This window comes from Schistocerca americana, chromosome 1, assembly GCF_021461395.2.
Source record: "Schistocerca americana isolate TAMUIC-IGC-003095 chromosome 1, iqSchAmer2.1, whole genome shotgun sequence".
Lineage (NCBI taxonomy): Eukaryota > Metazoa > Arthropoda > Insecta > Orthoptera > Acrididae > Schistocerca > Schistocerca americana.
In genome coordinates this window covers 264585518-264608645 of record NC_060119.1, presented here as the reverse complement: position 1 = coordinate 264608645, position 23128 = coordinate 264585518, and the positions used below count along the sequence as shown (strand labels likewise).

Below are 23128 nucleotides of genomic sequence, written 5' to 3'. Positions count from 1 at the left end.
CATTTGTGTGGTCAGCTGACACGCCGGTGGTCTAACAAGTTTCTGCAGTCTTATTGCGAAGATGTCAGAAGCCTCGCCCAACGACTCACGGTGCTTTTGATCAAAGATAGGGTTCTGTTGGCATTCCGCAAGTGTCGATGAATATCTGCGATGCTGTGCTTTTCATCCAAATGAGACTCGATGACAGCTCTCTGCCCCGAACGCACACCCGTTACAAACGTCGTCTTGAGTGTTACATATAATTCCGCCACGTACTGGAATTTCATGAACCTACAAGGGCTGAAGCGGCAATATTCCACGATTTTCGACAAGATTTCACAAACAGAACGAGAAATATGTGTTACATTACTTAATGAACCCCCTCCCCGTAATCACCAAATAAGTTCACCAAATAAATAAATACCTGAAAAATGACCACTGGACGGTCATGCGCTGTAATATGAGTCGATGTGGAGATTTGACACAATGGGGCATAAGAGTTCTCATGTTTGAACGTGGGTATGACGACACAATGAGCGAAGTTGCTATCTTTGTTGGTGTACATAGGTTAACTGTCCAGCGCGCCTACAAGGGATGGCGTACACACGCAGCCATGTTACACGGTGTGTGTGATCGTAGAAGGATCCAAAAGTTGGGGAGTGGAGAAGAGTGAAACCCCTCAATAATGAATATCGATTTCAGACCCGAAAGAATTGCTCCTACAAGTGAACGCAAATCCTTCTTAATCAGTTTCCCAGCAAACCTAGCGAAGAGAACTGCATGTACTGGACATCAGAGAAATATTTATTGCTCGTAGAAGCACATAAAGATGCTCATCTGCAGTGGGTCAAATAAAAGAAAAACTGGGAAGTAAGTCACTGGACTCGCACAGCATTGTTCAGTGAATCTCATTTTGCCTTCTTTCAAATGATACATGACGTCGAGTGCAACGATGCTATGGGTTGTTGAACCCACAGTATATTGTGGGTGCATTTCAGGTCATAGGTGATTCTGTGATGGTTTGATTTTTCGTGTCAGGACTTGGAACCACTCATTCTGGTTACCTTGAACATGAACAAGGATTTTACTTCAACACTCTAGGAGAGCAAGGGTTATCCTCCTTCCTATATATTTGTAATTGGTCTGGTGTCTCAAGATGTCAAAAGCCAAAGACTCAGGTTTACACAAAGTGCTCCATGGTTTGACGAGCATCGAGGCATCCCCTTGCACTTCCACTTGTCCTCTAAACAGCTGGAAGTTAATCACATTGCAATTATCTAGGTTTACACTCTAAGACAAAACAAGATCAAACGACGCACAAAGGAGTTAATCCAATGGGACGGAATTCGGTAGATGTACATGTACAGACAAATAAATGACTTCAGTATAAGGAAAAATTGATGATTTATTGAAGAGAAGAAACTTCACAAATTGATCAAGCCGATACGGCATTGGTTCACCTCTGGATCTTGTGCAACCAGTTATGCGGTTTGGCATTGATTGATAAAGTTCAATAACGGAAAATGATTCAAGATGTTCGAAATTCTAAGAAAAAAAGGGGAAGCTTTAGGGAGAGAGACCGGTAACATACAATATGAACAAGTGACAAGAGTGAATAATAACAGTGAACGAACGAGAACGAAGTGCTCAGATTGAAAGAGTGTATGAGACAGGGATGTAGTCTTTCGTCCCTACTGTTCAATATGTACATCGAAGAAACACTAATGGAAACAAAAGAAAGGTTCAGGAGTAAAAAGACATCAGTGATACAATTCACTGATGACTATTTTATCGCGAGTGAATGTGAAGAAGAATTACATGATCTGCTAAATCGAATGAACAGTGTAATGAGTGCAGAATATTGATTGAGAGCAAATCTAAGAAAGACGAAAGTAATGAGAAGCAGCATAAATGAGAACAGCCAGAAACGTAACATCAAATGGTTCAAATGGCTCTGAGCACTATGGGACTTAACATCCGTGGTCATCAGTCCCCTAGAACTTAGAACTACTTAAGCCTAACTAACCAAAGGACATCACGCACATCTATGCCCCAGGCAGGATTCGAACCTGCGACCGTAGCGGTCACGCGGTTCCAGACTGAAGCGCCTAGAACCGCACGGTCACACCGGCCGGCCTTAACATCAAGATGAAAGTAATGAATTCTACGACGTAGGCAACAAAATAACCAATGAAGTACGGAGGAAGAAGGACATCCAAAGCATACTGTCACTGGCAGAAAAGACATTTCCGGCCAAGATAAGTCTATTAGTATCAAACGTAGATCTTGATTTGAGGAAGAAATTTTGAAAATGTACGTTGAAGCACAGCACTGTGTGGTAGAAACATGGTCCGTGGGAAAACCAGAACAGAAGAGAATCGAAGCATTTGAGATGTGGTGCTACAGACGAATGTAGAATATTATGTGGACTGATAAAGTAAGAAATGAGGAGGTTCTGCGCGGAGGAAACGGATATGTGGAAAACACTGACAAGGAGAAGGGGCAGGATGACAGGACATCTCGGAAGACATTAGGGAATGACATCCACTGGAGGTGTGGAGGACAACATCTGTAGAGGAAGACAGAAACTGGAACACATTCAGCAAATAATTGAGAATGTATGTCGCAAGTGCTACTCTGAGATGAGGAGGTTCGCGAAGAAGAGGAATTCGTGGTGGCACGCATCAAACCAGTCACAAGACTTTTCATTAAAGAAATAAAAGCCGGACCCCTTCGTTTATCATCCGTGACACACCCGTACGTCGACGATATTGAGCTAGACGTTTTACGTCACTTCTCGGCAAGCCAGCCTCGGCTTACATTTCAGCAAGATAATATCCGCCTAGAAATGGCAAGAGTTTCTACTGCTTGTCTTCGGCTTGTCATTAAAGTCGGCGGATCTCCCCACAATTGACAACGTTTGTAGCATTATGTGCAGCGTCATCCAACATACTGATGTTCCAACGATCCAACTCGGAAACTGGACAAAATTTGGCACGATATCTATCGTTCAGAAGGACATCCAATAACTGTGCCAATCGCTGCCAAGCCAAATAACTGCTTCCATAAGGGTCAGTGGCAGTAACGCGTTGTTGACTTGCCCAGTTTGTGAACTTCTTTCTCTTGAGTAAATAATCCAATCTTTCTGAAATTGTAACAATTTGTTTATCCGAACATTTACTTCTATCAAGTTGGGTTCCGTTCGGGTAATTCTTTCGTGGCACGTCACTTTTTGTGTCTTACAGTGTGTCCTAAAGTACTGATACTACACTACGAAGATAAGCTTGCGCATATATGCTAATAAAACAAAACTTGCCATTCATTATTATTTTCCTTCGTAATTTTAATATGAGACAGAACTATGTGAGTATTTGTAACTGTAACGAGATAGTGTCGACACTCAAAAGATGTTCCAATGTAACATGAAGTTAACAGCATTTAGAATACTTTCATCATCGTAAAAATTTTAACATCAGCTATTACTCTCAAAATCCTTAAACAAACTGTCACTCTTTATAAACACTAATTAAATTAAAAATTAATTTTAGACTGAACACGTAAGACATATAAATAATGTTTTGTCTCATAGTACATTTTGGGTGCTTCGAGAATAATTAGCACGGTTTGTACGAGCATAGCCCGGAAAGTAATGCACCGCATTTTTTTTTCTTCAACAGTTCCATATTGAACATAATGAGAATTATACACACGAAAGAATGGTGTCTTGCCTACACACCCTGTTCTTCTAGGTAATCTCCAGCTCGTTCTCAGGCCTTCCTACAGAGCGAAATAAGGGTGTGAATGCCCTGTCGGTAGGAATCCTTGTCCTGTTGGCGGAGCCAGTGCATCACTGTGTGAGTCACCTCCTCATCGTCCTGGAAATGTCTTCCACGAATGGCATCCTGTATTCTGACCTCGCGAGCGGCCACATCAGTTTGCTGCAACATGTCAGGTGTGACAGCAGTGGATGGTCTCGACCGCTCCAAATCGTGGAGCTCCGCCGAAGCGCCTTCTGATGATATCACCCTCCGTGCCCAAAGACTAACTGTACGTCTGTCGACAGCAGATGTTCCATATATCTTGCACAAGCCTTTGCGAATATTCCCCACAGTTTCTTTCTCTGCAGTGAAAAATTCAATGACGGCACGTTGCATGTAACGTACGTCACGTACAGACGCCCCTTTGAAACTGTCTGCAGCTACGCTATCCTTCGGAAGAGACGGAAACCTGGCGCGCTCACTCAGGAGACTTTAAATATTACATACCTAACGTTTCCCATTCATAACATTGTTTTAGGCTGAGAAAAAAGTGCGGTGCTTTACCTTCTGGGCAGCTCTCGTAGTGTCATCGCTTGCCGCCTATCGCGTTACACTCCTTTTTGCTGCTGAAAGAATTAGCAGCAACTGACTCTCTTTGTACACAGTGGTTTTGGAAGAGACAGTAAAACTATTTTCAAGTCTCTGCGTTCGACCTGAATATACACTCCTGGAAATGGAAAAAAGAACACATTGACACCGGTGTGTCAGACCCACCATACTTGCTCTGGACACTGCGAGAGGGCTGTACAAGCAATGATCACACGCACGGCACAGCGGACACACCAGGAACCGCGGTGTTGGCCGTCGAATGGCGCTAGCTGCGCAGCATTTGTGCACCGCCGCCGTCAGTGTCAGCCAGTTTGCCGTGGCATACGGAGCTCCATCACAGTCTTTAGCACTGGTAGCATGCCGCGACAGCGTGGACGTGAACCGTATGTGCAGTTGACGGACTTTGAGCGAGGGCGTATAGTGGGCATGCGGGAGGCCGGGTGGACGTACCGCCGAATTGCTCAACACGTGGGGCGTGAGGTCTCCACAGTACATCGATGTTGTCGCCAGTGGTCGGCGGAAGGTGCACGTGCCCGTCGACCTGGGACCGGACCGCAGCGACGCACGGATGCACGCCAAGACCGTAGGATCCTACGCAGTGCCGTAGGGGACCGCACCAACACTTCCCAGCAAATTAGGGACACTGTTGCTCCTGGGGTATCGGCGAGGACCATTCACAACCGTCTCCATGAAGCTGGGCTACGGTCCCGCACACCGTTAGGCCGTCTTCCGCTCACGCCCCAACATCGTGCAGCCCGCCTCCAGTGGTGTCGCGACAGGCGTGAATGGAGGGACGAATGGAGACGTGTCGTCTTCAGCGATGAGAGTCGCTTCTGCCTTGGTGCCAATGATGGTCGTATGCGTGTTTGGCGCCGTGCAGGTGAGCGCCACAATCAGGACTGCATACGACCGAGGCACACAGGGCCAACACCCGGCATCATGGTGTGGGGAGTGATCTCCTACACTGGCCGTACACCACTGGTGATCGTCGAGGGGACACTGAATAGTGCACGGTACATCCAAACCGTCATCGAACCCATCGTTCTACCATTCCTAGATCGGCAAGGGAACTTGCTGTTCCAACAGGACAATGCACGTCCGCATGTATCCCGTGCCACCCAACGTGCTCTAGAAGGTGTAAGTCAACTACCCTGGCCAGCAAGATCTCCGGATCTGTCCCCCATTGAGCATGTTTGGGACTGGATGAAGCGTCGTCTCACGCGGTCTGCACGTCCAGCACGAACGCTGGTCCAACTGAGGCGCCAGGTGGAAATGGCATGGCAAGCCGTTCCACAGGACTACATCCAGCATCTCTACGATCGTCTCCATGGGAGAATAGCAGCCTGCATTACTGCGAAAGGTGGATATACACTGTACTAGTGCCGACATTGTGCATGCTCTGTTGCCTGTGTCTATGTGCCTGTGGTTCTGTCAGTGTGATCATGTGATGTATCTGACCCCAGGAATGTGTCAATAAAGTTTCCCCTTCCTGGGACAATGAATTCACGGTGTTCTTATTTCAATTTCCAGGAGTGTATGTTTATCTTGTGACACTGAGCTGTGTTTATGAGTGTGGTTTGGTTCACGCATAATGAAAATAAAACCTAATATTCTGAAAACAAAAACAATTGATTTACGCCTGTATTAATAAGAACCCGGGATCTGATAGTCGGAACTAGTACGACGCCGAACCCCAGACGAACTGACACCATATACACGTTAATTAAACTACATTTTATAAAATGTGTTGATGTCTCTCTTAAAATGATTATACATTTTCGTTACAGTATTGTGCACTCTCATGAAATGTCACGGGCAGTAAGCATTTTCTACGTACTTAATTAGCAGAGGATCGTTAAACATGAAACCAAATTTTTGCAGAGTTTCATATAGCTTTATCTAATAATACTTTGTGGGCTTTGCGGTATGTGTGACACATGGAAGTGACATGAAGGGTCATGTTCCACTGCCAGTCTGTACATCGTTTATGAGATGCATATAGCAAGTCTAGTTTTCAGAATGAATACACACTCTGCAGCACAATGTGAGATGTTCTGAAATTACCTGGCAGATGAAATCTGTGTACCAGACCGGGACTCGAAACGAGGACCTTACCATTTCGCTACACGTACTCTGTCGACGGAGCTCTCGAAGCGCGGTTCATGGTCCGCCCACGTAGCTTTATTTCAGCCAGTACCTCATCTCTTACGTTCCAAACTTCAGAGAATGTCACCTGCATACCATGAGGGCTCTAGTTACTCATATCGTAGTTTTTATTACTGTGGGGGAGTGGTGGTGGGGAGTATAAGTATCTGGGACCTTGATTGTTTATTTAGTGATATAGTGGTTAAGGTAAATTACTGTCAGTTATACATTTGTGATTTTCAAGTTCACCATGGAGGCGCGGCCTTGTCCGGGGCTCAACTTGTTAATGAAAGAGTAGATCGTCTACGAAGCTAAGATTCGCTCTCAAGTTGACGAGGACAGCGTTACCTGGTCTTACAGCTCGAGTGAGAGCGGCTTTGGATAAGCTCCTCGGCGTCACCGCAGACACTGTTGGTGAGGAATGCAGGCTTTCAAATAAGTAAAAATGAGTAGTGTGTTGGCCCTCAACCACATACCCTCCGATTCATAGTTCAAATATTAAAAGTTTTGGCTGGTTTCGTTGTCTATGGGCTGGGATCCATAGTTGCCGCATTACAAGCCAAATACTGCTGAGTCTACAGTATACAATATGAATACACACATGAATCGAATGGTTGAAGGTTCTTATCACTCGGCAATTGCGAATTAATATAGAAATTTATAAATGAAAGATTGCAATTAAATAAAATCTGCAGGTACTATTTTAACGATACTAAAATGTAAACTTTCACGGCCGGAAATATCATGTCCATTATAATTATCCGGGCTGTTATGCCGTGGTCGGTTGATGAATTCTGTGGTGATTCCCAACGTTTCGTCTCCGACTGCGGGAGAGATCTTCAAGGGGGTCCGTAGCTTGATGGAAGGTCCAACACACACACTGGCTCGCCAGAACTACCCCTCCATTCACTTTGGTAGTTGCCTCCCTTAGTAATGAGCGCTTTGATTGGCGATAGCGCTCCCTCCATGTCTCCAAGTCAACGTACATTCACAAACATATTGAAGCACATACGAAATACTGGATTTACATTTAAATAACTTGAAATTAAATAAATATTCCTACAGGTGGACCATAAACACGCTCTAACACACATTATTAAATATATAAACGATTATATAAAAATATATCAAAAGAATAGAAACAAAGTAGGCCTGTAGCTTAATGTTTCTGTGTTTTCTAAACACAGTAAATAATTGACCAATTTCTTCATGAACAGTATATCTAGGATATAAACGAAGACATAGATGAATAAATATATTTATAAACATGCTGCTATCGTTTCTTCGTCTAACTGTGTAGTACGAGGTGCATTCAAGTTCTAAGGCCTCCGATTTTTTTTCTAATTAACCACTCATTTAGACGTAATCGCCCTGCAGACGTACACATTTTTCACAACGCTGACGCCATGATTCCATGGCAGCGGCGAAGACTTCTTTAGGAGTCTGTTTTGACCACTGGAAAATCGCTGAGGCAATAGCAGCACAGCTGGTGAATGTGCGGCCACGGAGAGTGTCTTTCATTGTTGGAAAAAGCCAAAAGTCTCTAGGAGCCAGGTCAGGTGAGTAGGGAGCATGAGGAATCACTTCAAAGTTGTTATAACGAAGAAACTGTTGCGTAACGTTAGCTCGATGTGCGGGTGCGTTGTCTTGGTGAAACAGCACATGCGCAGCCCTTCCCGGATGTTTATGTTGCAGTGCAGGAAGGAATTTGTTCTTCAAAACCTGTTACCGTAGTGCCCTTTGGAACGCAATGGGTAAGGAATTACGCCCTCGCTGTCCCAGAACAAGGACACCATCATTTTTTCAGCACTGGTGGTTACCCGAAATTTTTTTGGTGGCGGTGAATCTGTGTGTTTCCATTGAGCTGACTGGCGATTTGTTTCTGGATTGAAAAATGGCATCCACGTCTCATCCATTGTCACAACCGACGAAAAGAAAGTCCCATTCATGCTGTCGTTGCGCGTCAACATTGCTTAGCAACATGCCACACGGGCAGCCATGTGGTCGTCCGTCAGCATTCGTGGCACCCACCTGGATGACACTTTTCGCATTTTCAGGCCGTCATGCAGGATTGTGTGCACAGAACCCACAGAAATGCCAACTCTGGAGGCGATCTGTTCAACAGTCCCCCAAAACAATTCTCTCCACTTTCTCGATCATGTCGTCAGACTGGCTTGTGCGAGCCCGTGGTTGTTTCTGTTTGTTGTCTCACGATGTTCTGCCTTCATTAAACTGTCGCACCCACGAACACACTTTCGACAGATCCGTAACTCCATCACCACATGTCTCCTTCAACTGTCGATGAATTTCAATTGGTTTCACACCACGCAAATTCAGAAAACGAATGATTGCACGCTGTTCAAGTAAGGAAAACGTCGCCATTTTAAGTATTTCAAACAGTTCTCATTCTCGCCGCTGGCAGTAAAATTCCATCTGCGGTACGGTGCTGCCATCTCTGGGACGTATTGACAAAGAACGCGGCCTCATTTTAAAACAATGCGCATGTTTCTATCTCTTTCCAGTCCGGAGAAAAAAAAATCGGAGGGCTTAGAACTTGAATGCACCTCGTACTGATGGCCTGACGTGATCAATAGTAATCGACCACTTTGACCTCCAATAACTCATGTACTATTCAAGTTACATACCTGTAATTTATATCAATTTAGGTTTACACTAACAGCTTTCTAAAGACACGTCGAGCGACAAAATCGGATGAACCGCTTAGATTCTGGAAATCCGTTGCTGGGTGTTACTTGTATAATTTACAGTCCGATACTAAACTTTAAACTAATAAAGATATTGAAAATCTGATTACACCATCACAATCGTCTTGCAAATAATGGTGATGTACATGTTTCTTTTTGAGGTATCATGATTCCTCTGGCTACTATTAATTTCTATACGAATTGTGAAATGTCTGCCATTAAGGTTTCACAAAGTCCGCCATCTTTGGCACGCCCGGCATGCAAGTCTCTTTCATCGACATAGTGTCAACATGGAATTCCCAGCCACCAGCTCGCACTGGACAAATCTTGCTTCGGCCAACGTCCGGCACCACGTGGTCGGCCTGTCGAGCAGCCCGCTCCCGCCGAGCGGCCCGTGCGGCCACGCCTACTCCGAGCTTAGAATATTTACAGGGCGCCACAATTCTCCCGTTACCTCACAGGCAGGAGACGCGATGCCGCATTATACTGCTGCATTTGCCAGTGTAGTTCTGAACATCGATTTTCTTGACGGCGCTTGTCCCACTTGTAAACAACTCGCTAGCCTTCAGGCACTGATTTTGCGTTGGGATAATCGGATTAATGATTTTGGCCATTTTAAGCCTGATGCCAAACAGTTGTAAATTATTCAACAACGGCAGGGTCAGGTTACCGAAGTGCAAGATGTTGCAAATCAGTTTGCGTTAGGGGATGTAGCAAGCTCGAGTGGGGACCAGGTTTCTGATACTTAAGTCCGTTTGAGTAATCCTAGTCAGGCGTTTTCTTGAGCTCAGTCCCTTTTTACGAGTAATTTCAGTAAACTACCACACCCTATAGGAATTTTATTGAGGGAAATTGATAAATAGCCCACTGAGTCGGTGAGCGACATCAACGTGGTTTCATGGCTTTCGGTTAGATTTGAGCGTCATGCGAACGCATTGAATTTGCCTCATGATCAGGTTCTTCAGTTACAGAATCAGTTAACTAGCGAAACACTGAGTCAAATATTTGTTGATAATTTGCGCGAGGTAAAAGGGTTGAAGGAGTTGTGTCAACGGGTGATCTGTTTCAAGCTGTCATCCTGTTTGAACAACGAGCTGCAGTGTCAGTGCAATCAAGTAATGAGGCCTTGAGTAACTATTAAAAGCGGTTTAGGACCTCTGTTTTGGCCTTAGAACTGCAAGTTCCCGAGGGACAAATTGTTGGTAACATACTGGAAGGGATGAGGCCCGAGAATCGATCTTGCATCTCCTGTTCTTGTATGCCCATTCCCTTTGATCAATTAAGCGCTTTGGTTTGCAGCATTGAAGGACTTAGTTACGCTGATAATCATCTTTTGGTTGATTGGGAGCAAGTGATCGTTCGGTCTAACCCAAATTCGACAATGCCCGGCGACAACGATTTAATGTCTGTTTTTGTTGCCGGTAGATGGGACATTTTGTTCGTGCATGTCCGGTTCACTGAAAAGGGCCAGTCCCAAAATTGCCAACAGCGAGTCCGAATGTGGCACACAGTTTCAATCCGCCAGGTAGATCCAGATAAGCGCACACTCCACAGCAGGGTGAAAATACATTTTGAAAACTGTGCTCAAGGCTGCGGCTAAGCCCTGTCTCCACAATACCGTTTCTTCCAGGAGTGCTAATTCCGCGAGGTATACAGGACAGTTACTGTAAAGTTTGGAAAGTAGAAGAAAGAGGTGCTGGCGGGTGTGAAGCAGTGTGGCCAGGGGCAGTGAAGGAGAGGGTGCCGTGAGCCTTTCTTGGATAGCTAAGTCGGCAGAGCACTTGTTCACGGAGGGATCAGACCCAAGTTTTGACTTCTAGTCAGACAACCAAGGTTCGACTTCCAGTCTGGCATACAGTCTTAACCCGTCAGGAACATTCATAACAGCAATTATAGCTCTTGTAACTTGATGTTTTCAGTATACGGGGTTAATCAGCTGCCCATAACGCTGGGTTTTATGAAATCCGCAACACCTTCAAATATCATGTGGAAGATTTTCGTATTCTCTCGTTCGCTACGAACAGACTATTAGCGCTACTTAAAAAATTTACATGGCCTTTTCGTAGGACATTTAATGCAGCTAAAATTTTTACCGGAATACGTTTCCACTAGATTACATAGTTTTGAAATTATTCAAGAGAAACATTCAGAAGCCATCTATAAATTCAATTATCTTGAATAACCCGAAAACCGTGCCCTTCAACGAAGACGTATCGCTGTACAAATTTTAACTACATTAAATTTCCTACAAAAACTTCCCTTTTATTTTTTCTGTGGGTCTAGTGGTTTGCGCGTAGAGACTGAAAGAATATGGAAATATAACACATGATATTTGAAGGTGTGGCGATCTAAAGAAAACCCAGTATTTGGGGCAGCTGAATCACTCTATCTAGTATCACATTGGGGCATACGAAACGTTTATCTTCTTGAACAAATGGAGATGTACTATACATACCCAACGCTGTAACCGCATTTGTTAACAAACAGTGCCTCTCGACTTCTATGTAGCCAGGTCAAGTACTGCAGATAGCAAGATCAATTTCATTCAGCATAATATGGCCAGAAAGAGGAGGTCTTGCATAAAGATTTCTTTACAACTAACTAGCCAAAAAGTTAAATATTAACGTAAATGTTTGATGCTTAGCTATATTTTCTAGGGATGGAGCTCGAAGGAAAGGAACGTAAACAATGTGTGTGTGTGTGAGAGAGAGAGAGAGAGAGAGAAGAGAGAGAAGAGAGAGAAAGAGAGAGAAAGAGAGAGAGAGAGAGAGAGAGACAGAGAAAGAGCATCATGTATGTGATAAATTACTGTAAATTTGATTCATATTTATTATAGTTTTACAAAATGTTTGAGTCTACTGAAGCTTAAAAATGAGAACAGATCTTATTCCCTCAATAGAAGGTATATTCTCCAACAAAGTTCCAAGATGGTTCAAATGGCTCTGAGCACTATGGGACTCAACTGCTGAGGTCATTAGTCCCCTAGAACTTAGAACTAGTTAAACCTAACTAACCTAAGGACATCACAAACATCCATGCCCGAGGCAGGATTCGAACCTGCGACCGTAGCGGTCTTGCGGTTCCAGACTGCAGCGCCTTTAAGCGCACGGCCACTTCGGCCGGCCAAAGTTCCAAGATGCTAGAATGTTTTCCCAGTGATGTGCTTCTAGAAACCTATACTTTTGATTTCAGCTATTAACAGTTCTCGGTTAGTTTTCTTAGGTCCTATATTTTATCTGATCAGCAGTGAAAGCGTGATTAATTACGCTAGCTACTAAAATGTTCAAATGTGTGTGAAATCTTATGGGACTTAACTGCTAAGGTCATCAGTCCCTAAGCTTCCACACTATTTATCCTAAATTATTCTAAGGACAAACACACACACCCATGTCCAAGGGAGGACTCGAACCTCCGCCGGGACCTGCCGCACAGTCCATGACTGCAACGCCCTAGACCGCTCGGCTAATCCCGCGCGGCCGCTAGCTACTGTACACACGCTGTTGACCATACCTCGGGTGAGACGTGCTGGTGCTGCTGCTGCTGCTGTGTCTGGTCATGGTTTTTGTTGGAGTGATTCCGCGAGTGGTTGCCAGGCAGCTCCACCATGGACACGGCGACGAACGCCTCCTGGTGGTGGCTGGCGGCGGCCACGGACTGCGCCTCGGTTACTCTGTGGTACGCGAAGTGTCGGCTGCAGAAGCGAACAGCATTTGCAGCAGCGAAGTGTAAATAGCAATGTCTCGGTAGAAAACAAAAGCTCTTGATGATATGAAAATGCGTGTCACTAATACAATCTGATCACGAACGAGTGGACATGATTTCAAAAGGGAACAGTATAGCCATGACGACAGATTGGGTTTGTCTGTTACCTCTGAGTGGGCGGCGGGTTGTGGGCGGTGCCTGCTGCGCTGACCGGCGTGGCGGCCGTGCTGCGACAGGGAGGCGGCGGCGGCGTGGGCGGTGGCGTAGCAGGCATTGGCGGGGGTGGAACTAGGCCGCTGTCCGACCTGCATGCACAAGCAACTTCACTGTACTCTCCACAACATACCTCACAACTGACGTACTGACTCGCACTAGTGAAGCAGCGCAGGTTAGTGCTGATCGCTTACAAATTACTGGATGCATTCTAAAATTACACTGATGGAGCATGATAGAGCAGCAGTCCCGTATTATTCAGATTTTGTGGGAATGTTCACCACACCTTATGTCGTTATGGTCTTCAGTCCGAAACTGGTTTGATGCAGCTCTCCACGTTACAGTATCCTGTGCAAACCTCTTCATCTCCGACTTACTACTGGAACTTACATCCTTCTATATTTGCTTACTCTAATGATCTCTTGGACTTCCTCTACGATTTTTACCCGCCCACACTTCCCATCAATTCTAAACTGGTGATCCCTTGATGTCTCAAAATGTGTCATATCAACCGATTACTTATTCTAGTCAGATTGTGTCACAAATTTCTTTCCTCCCAAGTTCTGTTCAATGTCATCTCATCTTAAGTATTCTCCATTTAAAAATCTTCTATCCTCTTCTTGTCTAGCTGTTTACCGTCCATGTTTGACTTCCATACATGATTGAAAAAAAAACTAAACTCCTCCCAAACAGGCCATGAAGGCCAAACGGTACCGACCGACCGCCGTGTCATTCTCAGCTCATAGCCGTCACTGGATGTGGATATGGAGGGGCATGTGGTCACCACACCGCTCTCCCTGCCGTATGTCAGTTTCGGAGACCGAATACATACATGGCTACATTCCATTAAATCACTTCCTAACACTTAAATCAAAATTCCATGCTAACAAATTTCTCTTCTTCAGAAAGTATTTTTTTGAAAACGCCAGTGTACATATTATGTTCTGTCTATTTCGTCCATCGTAAGTTGTTTTGCTGCCCTAACGGCAAAGCTCATCTACTACTTTAAGTTCAAATGGCGCTGAGCACTATGGGACTTAACAGCTATGGTCATCAGTCCCCTAGAACTTAGAACTACTTAAACCTAACTAACCTAAGGACAGCACACAACACCCAGTCATCACGAGGCAGAGAAAATCCATGACCCCGCCGGGAATCGAACCCGGGAACCCTACTACTTTAAGTACCTCGTTTCATAATCTAATTCACTCAATAACATTTGATTTTAATTCGATTACATGGCATTAGGCTGGTTAGGTTTAGGTAGTTCTAAGTTCTAGGTTTTCTTTAATTTTTTCTTTTCAATTTAAGAAAAAAAGTTCTAGGGGACTTATGACGACAGATGTTCAATCCCATAGCGCTCAGAGCCATTTTTACGTGCTGGAATAAAACCGTATCTACTAGGCGTCGTAATAGCCATCATGTGTCTACCGCTGAACGATGCCACACAACTCTTTACCTAAATATCGAGCTTCTGGGCGTGCTTCCAAGTTGTCGTTTCCATTTTTTGCACGTATCGACCACCACCGAGAAAGGTTGCGCAATGGTTAGCACACTGGACTCGTATTTGGGGGGACGACGGTTCAATACCGCGTCACGCCATCCTGATGTAGATTTTTCGTGATTGCCCTAAATCACTTCAAGCAAATGCCTGGATGGTTCATTTGACAGGGCACGGCCGAATTCCTTCCCTTATCCGATGAGACCGATGACCTCGCTGTTTGGTCTTTGCCTCCCTATTAACCCAATCAAATCGACCACCGACCCAACATTACCTCCAGGTACTGAGGGTTTTGCTATTATCCTATGTGAACTGACTGCCTGGAATCCAACCAAACTAATCTGTTGACGCATGCTTGACGACATACGTAAGATCTGCCGGTCCGGCAAAGAATTTCGTTGTCGTCATTCGCAGTCCTTGTTCGGAATTGCGAATTCATTTGATGTGTTTCGTAACGGGTGTGGTCGCCGCAGTGACTGTTCCTTAGGACATACATGGATGTACAAAGGAAGACTGTTCCTTTCGACATACATGAACGTCCAAAGGAACCTTGCATAGTAATCACAATAACGCAGGCCTTCAAATATCATACGACCAGTTGTTTATCTCTTGCAGCTATTTATTGTCGATTACGGTTCCTGAGGTCAACTAAACTATTCAACTCTTTTGTGTCTCAGAACTCGCACTGGCATTCCGCGAAACACAAATTCTGTCAGCTTTTGACAAGTGTGGTAGTTGTGATGTCCGCTGAGTTTTTAATAAATTGAGTGTTGGAACCCAAGGTTATTTAAACTGAAACCACCTTCCCTGTTTCTTCGATTTTCTGAATTTTTATTTCGATGGACTCCTTAATTATGCTGTCAAATGGTTGAAATGGCTCTGAGCACTACAGGAATTAACATCTGAGGTCATCAGTCCCCTAGAACTTAGAACTACTTAAACCTAACTAACCTAAGGATATCACACACATCCATGCGCGAGGCAGGATTTGAACCTGCGACCGTATCGGTCGCGCTGTTCCAGACTGAAGCGCCTAGAACCGCTCGGCCACACCGGCCGGCAATTATGCTGTCCCAGGAGCTTGGCGTCTGTACTACTTTACTGGTCTCATCAAATTATTCGAGGGAGGGCTGGGCGACACCTGTTTTCCTTAGTTTCTTTAGTCGGATTTGTCGCTAATATTCCTAAGTTCTATCCTTGAACGTTCTGATAGTCTGGTCCATGTAAGTCATGCCACATTCGCATGGAATACGATACACATCCGGCATTCGGAGGCCTAAATCGTCTATAGCTTTACATGGAATATATTTTACCTCAGTTGGAGAGAGTGTAGAGCAATGGTTGCCATGCTTCCGTTGGAGTAGACCGATATCTCCATATATTCGGCCAGCTTAAGATAGATAAACGATTTCCAGCTGCTCTGGAGAAATTTGGAAATTTGTGGTAAGATCTTATGGGACCAAACTGCTAAGGTCAGCGGTCCCTAACCTTACACACTACTTAATCTTAGATTAACTTACGCTAAGGACAACACACACACGCCCATGCCAGAGTGATGACTCGAACCTTCGGCGAGGGGAGCCGCGCGATCCGTGATAGGAATCCCCTGACAACGTCGATACCCTTCGCGGCTTTAGCTTCTCACTCTTGGTCTCAGTTATAACCGCTTCGTCAGGCGTTCTTCATTTTAGCTGCGACGATCTGAGTACTCAGCCTATCGGAACGCTATTCCTAGGCATTGTAATTCTTCGTCGATGCCTGTTTTGTTTGAAAATGTTTGATTTCTCGAGTTGAGGGCACTAGTATCCGTCACTTTGTAACCAATGTGCTTCTATCGGTACGTGGACGACACATTTGTATTGTGGCTACATGTAGCGGAAAAGCTTACAGAGATTCTGGAACATAATATTCTCGATGGAACTTTGAAAACAGGGCGAACTTACTTTTCTGCTGACATGTGGTTGAGATAAGAAAGGATGCCAGGATCACAGTGTGTATAACAAACCTAAGCACCTCTGCAATATAATCAAACTACCAAATGCGACGAGGCCACTATCGTGATGCAAACACCAAGAGTCTGGAACAGCATAAATGAGGAGCCTATCGAATTAAAAATGTCAGAAAATTAATAAACAATGAATACCGGGCGAGAGACGTGCATCAGTAGCTCAGATGGTAGAGCACCTGCCCGCGAAAGGCAAAGGTCCCGAGTTCGAGTCTCGGTCGGGCACACAGTTTTAATCTGCCAGGAAGTTTCATATCAGCGCACACTCCGCTGCAGAGTGAAAATCTCATTCTGTAGACGCATTCAGTTTCAATAATGCTCCTAGTTGAAACATATCTTGCATAATATGTATTATTTTATTTTATTTTTATTGTTCGCATAAAGAAATCTACAGTCTCTAAGAAATCCATGTCGCCAATTGTGCCTGTAGCCCCAGAGATTACAGATCGAATATTAATTGTACCTTTCTATTACATAAGTAGTTTTGCAAATGTATTCATTTTTGCTTCAGAAGCGAATGTCTGGAAAATTACTGCCGTTTGTACCCCAGGTGCGGCAACCGTTCAGGAACTGGGTTTCTTCTTTGTTGGAAAACAGTTTTATTGCTTCTCTTCTTTTATTACCATGTCTGTGTGGTTATTCTTTCAGCTACAGTTGTGGTAGCCTATCGGATACGTTAAATGAAGTTAGTATTGCATGCCGTATACGTTTCCTACGTTCGACATTCACTGATTTGACTGCAAGTGTAGTGAGGTAAAATTTACGTTTCTGTGTAGATAAGCCACGCCTTTCTGCAAAAGGTCAGATCTTCTTCTGTTTACTAGCAATTTTTTTGTTCTTAAAGGACACGATAGTATGCAGTAAATATTGTAGGTTACAAGAAATTCGTAAATAAACTGTCCGGTAATGAAGCAGTGCACACCTAGTAGGGTTGTCAGAAAAAAGTGGCGTCTTCTTCTTGTTGTTTCTTGTTGTTGCTGCAATTTCTTGCGCTACTAACCTTCCCCTTTGTAAAAACAATTCTACAGACTGTTAGAAAGAATTAAGAATTTTGTTTTCAGAAGATCTCACCTAGCTCAATAGCGTAAATTCCGACCACTTGGTGCGCTGCAATCGCATTGTGTACACCACAGTCTATTAAATACGCCCAGAACACATTCTGGTGCGAAAATTGTTACCGTTTTTGTCGCGCGGGTTAGCCGTGCCGTTTAGGGCTGATTACCACGGTTCGCACGGCTCCCCCCCCCCCTCCCCCCCCCCCCCCCCCCCGGTCGGAGGTTAGAGTCATCCCTCGGGAATGGGTGTGTGTGGTGTTGTCCTTAGCGTAAGATAATCTAAGTTACATTAAGTAGTGTGTAAGCCTAGGGACCGATGACCTCAGTAGTTTGGGCTTACCACAAAAAAAAAGTTTTCTTTGCTACAGTTTTACAGCCGGCCGCGGTGGCCGTGCGGTTCTAGGCGCCGCAATCCGGAACCGCGGGACTGCTACGATCGCCGGTTCGAATCCCGCCTCGGGCATGGATGTGTGTGATGTTCTTAGGTTAGTTAGGTTTAAGTAGTTCTAAGTTCTAGGGGACTGATGACCTAAGATGTTAAGTCCCATAGTGCTCAGAGCCATTTGAACCATTTTACAGTTTTACAGTGGGAGCTATTCTAGCGCTCCAAGCGGTGAGAAAACACACAGTCACGTGCATTGTAAGGATAATGTTTGTTTTCAATTATTTTTCACTTAATTAGCGGAATAGTGATTGTGTTTAGTTAGTTACCAATAGACGTGAATTATTTTGAAATACATGTAACAACAGCCGAATCACACTGATTCAGCTTCATAAGCTACAACTCATTCATGAAGAAGAACATTAGAGTATGTCCATATTGGAGGATTACTCTTCTAATAGTAAGAGACTATTGAGAAGCATATATTTCTGGTAGTGGATGTTGTTATTAACATATGCACTTTCCTCGACACTTCAGAAATTTTTTATGGAGTCCAATGAGTCATCGTTTCTTACACTTCCCTTGACTTTCTAATACAAGAATATTTTTGTAAATGTAATCAATTTTGTTTCAAACGCGAATGTGGTGAAGATTCTTGCCGTTTGTGGCTCAGATTTAGTAGCAATCGTGGAACTGGTTTCTCCTGTGTTGGAAACAGTTTTATTGCTTTTGACGATTTACTATCGCCTCTGTGTGGTTTCCCCTGAAGCTAAAGTCGTGATGGGTTATCTGAGACGTCGAATAATGTAGGTATTACATACCATACAGGTTTACTAGGTTCCATATTCACTGATTTGGCTGAAACTGTAGCGAACAAAATTCTGCTTTGTTGGACAGGTCATCCGGTGTTCACTAGCAATTTCTTGTTACTTAAGGAAAATGACATTACTCAGTAAGTGTCTACACTACGTTACAACAGAAAATTAACTAAACCGCCCTGTAACGCAACGTTTCTTATCTGCAGGATCTTCGGGAAAGTAAATAATCACAAATGTGGTGTAATTTTATAGTTATGTCACTGCATACACAACCAATTGTAACGACTATGTTACAAATCAGTATAAACATTGATAGCAGCACCCATCCGATATCGTATTCTGAAAATGTCTCTTGCTGGCCGCTCGGGACTGTGCTATATATAAAATGTGTTAAAGAAACTCAGTAATTATATTCAGTTTTTTGAAAAACGCAAGACATGGAAGAGAAGTTTCCCTTCTTGTTAAGTTCCTTCGAATCTTCTCTTCAAACTTTTCAGATTTGTAGGGCGTACATGTTGCAAACACCGTAAAATATCGGATTTATCGAATAATGTTTATCATTTTCGTAGTTAACAGTGTTTGCAGTTTTTATATAAACCCTTTATCACTACGATATTAATTTTATTTGCTGAGGTCATATTTTCAGGTGAACGTGTCGGGAATTGTGCTCACATTATTTGAAGCTAGAACGACCGAATGCTTATTTCGACGTTTTATTTAAGTATGGTATTCTTAAAATGACGAATCTGCAGATCTATTTCTACGAAGTCTGAACTAATGCCGGAAGTCAATATAGTACTTTCACGGTCAACGAGCCTTCAAAAAATGATGGTGTACAATAGCCACCAGCGCGTGATACATCGAAAGTGGCCTAAAAGTATAATCACAGTGATACTGCACAACAAAGAATCTGACTGCTTTTCGATGTGTATTCTAGTACTAACCACATCCTGAAATCGCATTTGTGATTTTTCTTTTCCGCGGCAAACCTTTATTCATGCATTGCTTACTTTTTACACAATTTAAACATTTGCCGCACATTAATATCTGCTAGGGAGGGAAGATACGTTACAGAGTAGGGCACCATTTTTGTTAAACTCTCGTTAGCCATTTCATCCAGCAGAAGAGACAAACTCTGAGAGAATATAATTAACACAGAGTATCAGTACGAGTCTTGGAAAGCAAAAGAGCATCAAACGACGTAGTGGGTGGTGAGCGTCGGGAATCGAACTCGGCTATGAATAGTTGTGTGAGACGAACAGTAGTTTATAGTCTGGTTGCATTCAAGGCAGTGGGTACCCATAACAGTAAAACTCGCAGGGCCTAAAGAAGATAGCTGCGTCGCTCATCGAAATATTGTACATAAAGTGGAAACAACTTGGCAGAACATCCAGCAGCACACTATAAATCAAACATGCCACGAAAACATGAGAGATCATAATTATTTACTTTAAGGTATTTCTAATAGCTTCCGGAAATGGTCCATACAACGAAATGCATAATACGAAAAAAAAGTATTACAAAGATTTAGTTACTTTATACACAGGTCAGGAACATACTGATATTTTTAAAACTTATTTATCCACGCTTGCAATGTAAAGACATTGAACATTCCGTCACCAAAATTATTTGTCCCCGGTGAAACATATAAAAGAAGTGTGTAGTTATAAGCGCGCACACTGCCGCTAGCTTCGCGTAAGATATCACTATCTAAGTACACAGTGGAAGATCTGAAATTACTATCGCACTAACACCCGACGAAATAAATTTCTTTAGTAGTGGGAGCGGACTCAATTATTTGGTCAGGGAGGAATATAATATACCTCGCGGATAGCAACGTAAGGGTAATTTAGGATTTATGTACCATACCGTCTGGTTCTCTGACAGTCATCTTCGGGTATTTTCAAGGGAAATTTCTGTGAGATGTCTGTTCTCACTTCGATAAAATGTCCTCGGACTTCTTACCGTGTCAGCTTTACGAATAACTTCGGTCTTTAGATAAGGTTTCTCACAGTCAACGGCAGCAGCAACTAACTTAAATGACTTTTTTCTGCGTTCAAACACGAAAAGTGAGTAATACGTCGTTTTGTAACTGCCACTTGGATGATATTGTTACTGAAGTGATAGGACTAAGTATATATTCTCTGTCCTTGCAATTTTTCTGTTTTATTCTTGAAAATGGCTAAATATCGGTGGTGAAATCATGGCCCGTAATATAAAATTTTCCTGAAATACCAAGGTGAGGATGACATCCATTAAAAGAAAAGTTATTGGCTGTTTTTATACCAGTACCCGGCACTGGTATTGTTGAATACTGAAAGAGTGGAGTTGGGAGGAAACCAAAGACAGTAGGGAAACCCTGAATTATCAATAAGATGCTCTGGAAGATCCAGAAAAGGAGGAAGCGTGAAATTGTTAACTAATAAGAATAAAGAAATATTAACAGCACACTCACGAGATAAACAGACAAAGCGAAAGACTATTACATAGAAAAAATGTGCGGCGAAATATGGTAACTACAAAGAAGCGGAAGGTATGACCCTATGTGCCAGAAAACGGAGGAGACGGGAGGAAGCGAGAACAAAGGACCGCCGGCCGCGGTGGCAGAGCGGTTCTAGGCGCTTCAGTCCGGAACCGCGCGACTGCTACGGTCGCAGGTTCGAATCCTGCCTCGGGCATGGATGTGTGTGATGTCCTTAGCTTAGTTAGGTTTAAGTAGTTCTAAGTTCTAGGGGATTCATGACCTCAGATGTTAAGTCCTATAGTGCTCAGAGCCATTTTTGAGCAAAGGACCTTCGGAGTACATGACTCCAGGGGACAAAAGTTTAGGACAAGCGGAGGTGCTGAAAATATAAGAATACCTAAAGGGACCTTACAATAAGAATCGTCGTCCGCAAGAGAGCGAAATGAGACAGAGGAGGTTATTGACGAGACGGAAAAGGTCCCAGTATACGGACAGCCGAAGCAGAGAAAGCGATTAAGGAGATGAAGAAATCTACAGGAGACCGCGACATGCCGGTGTATTTGCTGAAAGATGTCGGAAACGGAGGGTTGTAATCGCTGACGCAACTAGTCAACAAAATCTACGAAATCTGCGAATGGCCTAAGAACTCTTTGGACGCCTCAGTGGTTTATGTCAAGAAGAAACAACAAATCAACAAATTTTGTGATTACAGAACTGTCAGTCTGATATCAGACGTGGCAACGATCTTTGGATGAATACTCAACAGACGCCTAGAACAAAATATTGGAGACGTAATGGCAGAGGACCAGTTGGGATCTAGGAAAAGAAAAGGAACCAGGTACGCGATGCCCATGGTCTGTATTTTGTCAGAGTTTTTGCTATTAACGAAGAAGTTCGCTCTTGTTTGATAGACTGGCATAAGGCCTTCGGCAAAGTCAGATGGATAAAATTGATGAACATCCTGCAAAAGCAAGGAACAGAATGAAGAGATTAGAGACTAATTCTCAACTTGTGCCGGGGTAAAAAAGGAAAGGTGAGATTGAATTTCAGCGTGGAATTGGGAAGAGGGATCAGGTGAGGATGTTGTCTATCACCGAAAGACTTAAATCTGTATGGAGAATGGTCGCGAGGGAAACTTTGAACGGATACGGCAACTTCAGGATATGAAGATGACTCGTTAACATCATCAAGTAAGTAAATGCTCTCCAGAAATCACACAGTGCTGTGACATATGACGAGTCGGCTGGTGTAATCCCAAAGGGAATATGGGATGCTAATCAACATTGAGAAATCTAAAGTGATGTGAATATCTAAACGGGAAAAACCTTTGAGGATTACTGTCGACAATCGAGATCTGGATAATGTGAAGCACTTGAAGCGCTTGAGAAGATTGCTAACACAGAAAGACCACTGACGAAATGAAAGTGGAATAATAGTCGCATTCAACAAGGAGTTGAGGTTGGAATTAAGGGAGCTTTGAATTAAAGACCAGAGACGTGGACCATGAGAAAAATGCAGAAAAAGTTTTGAAATGTGTTGCTGAAGGGAAATAGAGGAGATCAAGTGGGTAAGAGACGATGATGAATTGAGAATAGGAGAGAGGAATGCTGTTCCCAATACAACTCTTGAGAGGAACATCAGCTAGATCGGACACATAATAGACACGAGAGGCCCATAAACGGCGTTATCGAACGGAAGACCAGAGAGACTAGAGGACGAAGAAGGAGAAAAATTAAACATCTGGATGACATGAAAGACGGAAGGGCATGCAGCACATTGAAGAAAGAAGCTA

General features: G+C 43.6%; 1 protein-coding gene across 1 annotated transcript in view; it reads right to left on the bottom strand.

Moving 5' to 3' along the window:
- LOC124577102 (serine/arginine repetitive matrix protein 1-like) overlaps positions 1-23128 on the bottom strand; it is a 303302-nt gene that overhangs the window by 21881 nt on the left and 258293 nt on the right. The window contains exons 7-8 of the mRNA XM_047131217.1: positions 13066-13203; positions 12707-12887 (exon numbers count right to left, since the gene is read on the bottom strand). Coding sequence (XP_046987173.1) covers positions 12707-12887; positions 13066-13203 — 319 coding nt within the window. The remainder of the gene's footprint in view (positions 1-12706; positions 12888-13065; positions 13204-23128) is intronic.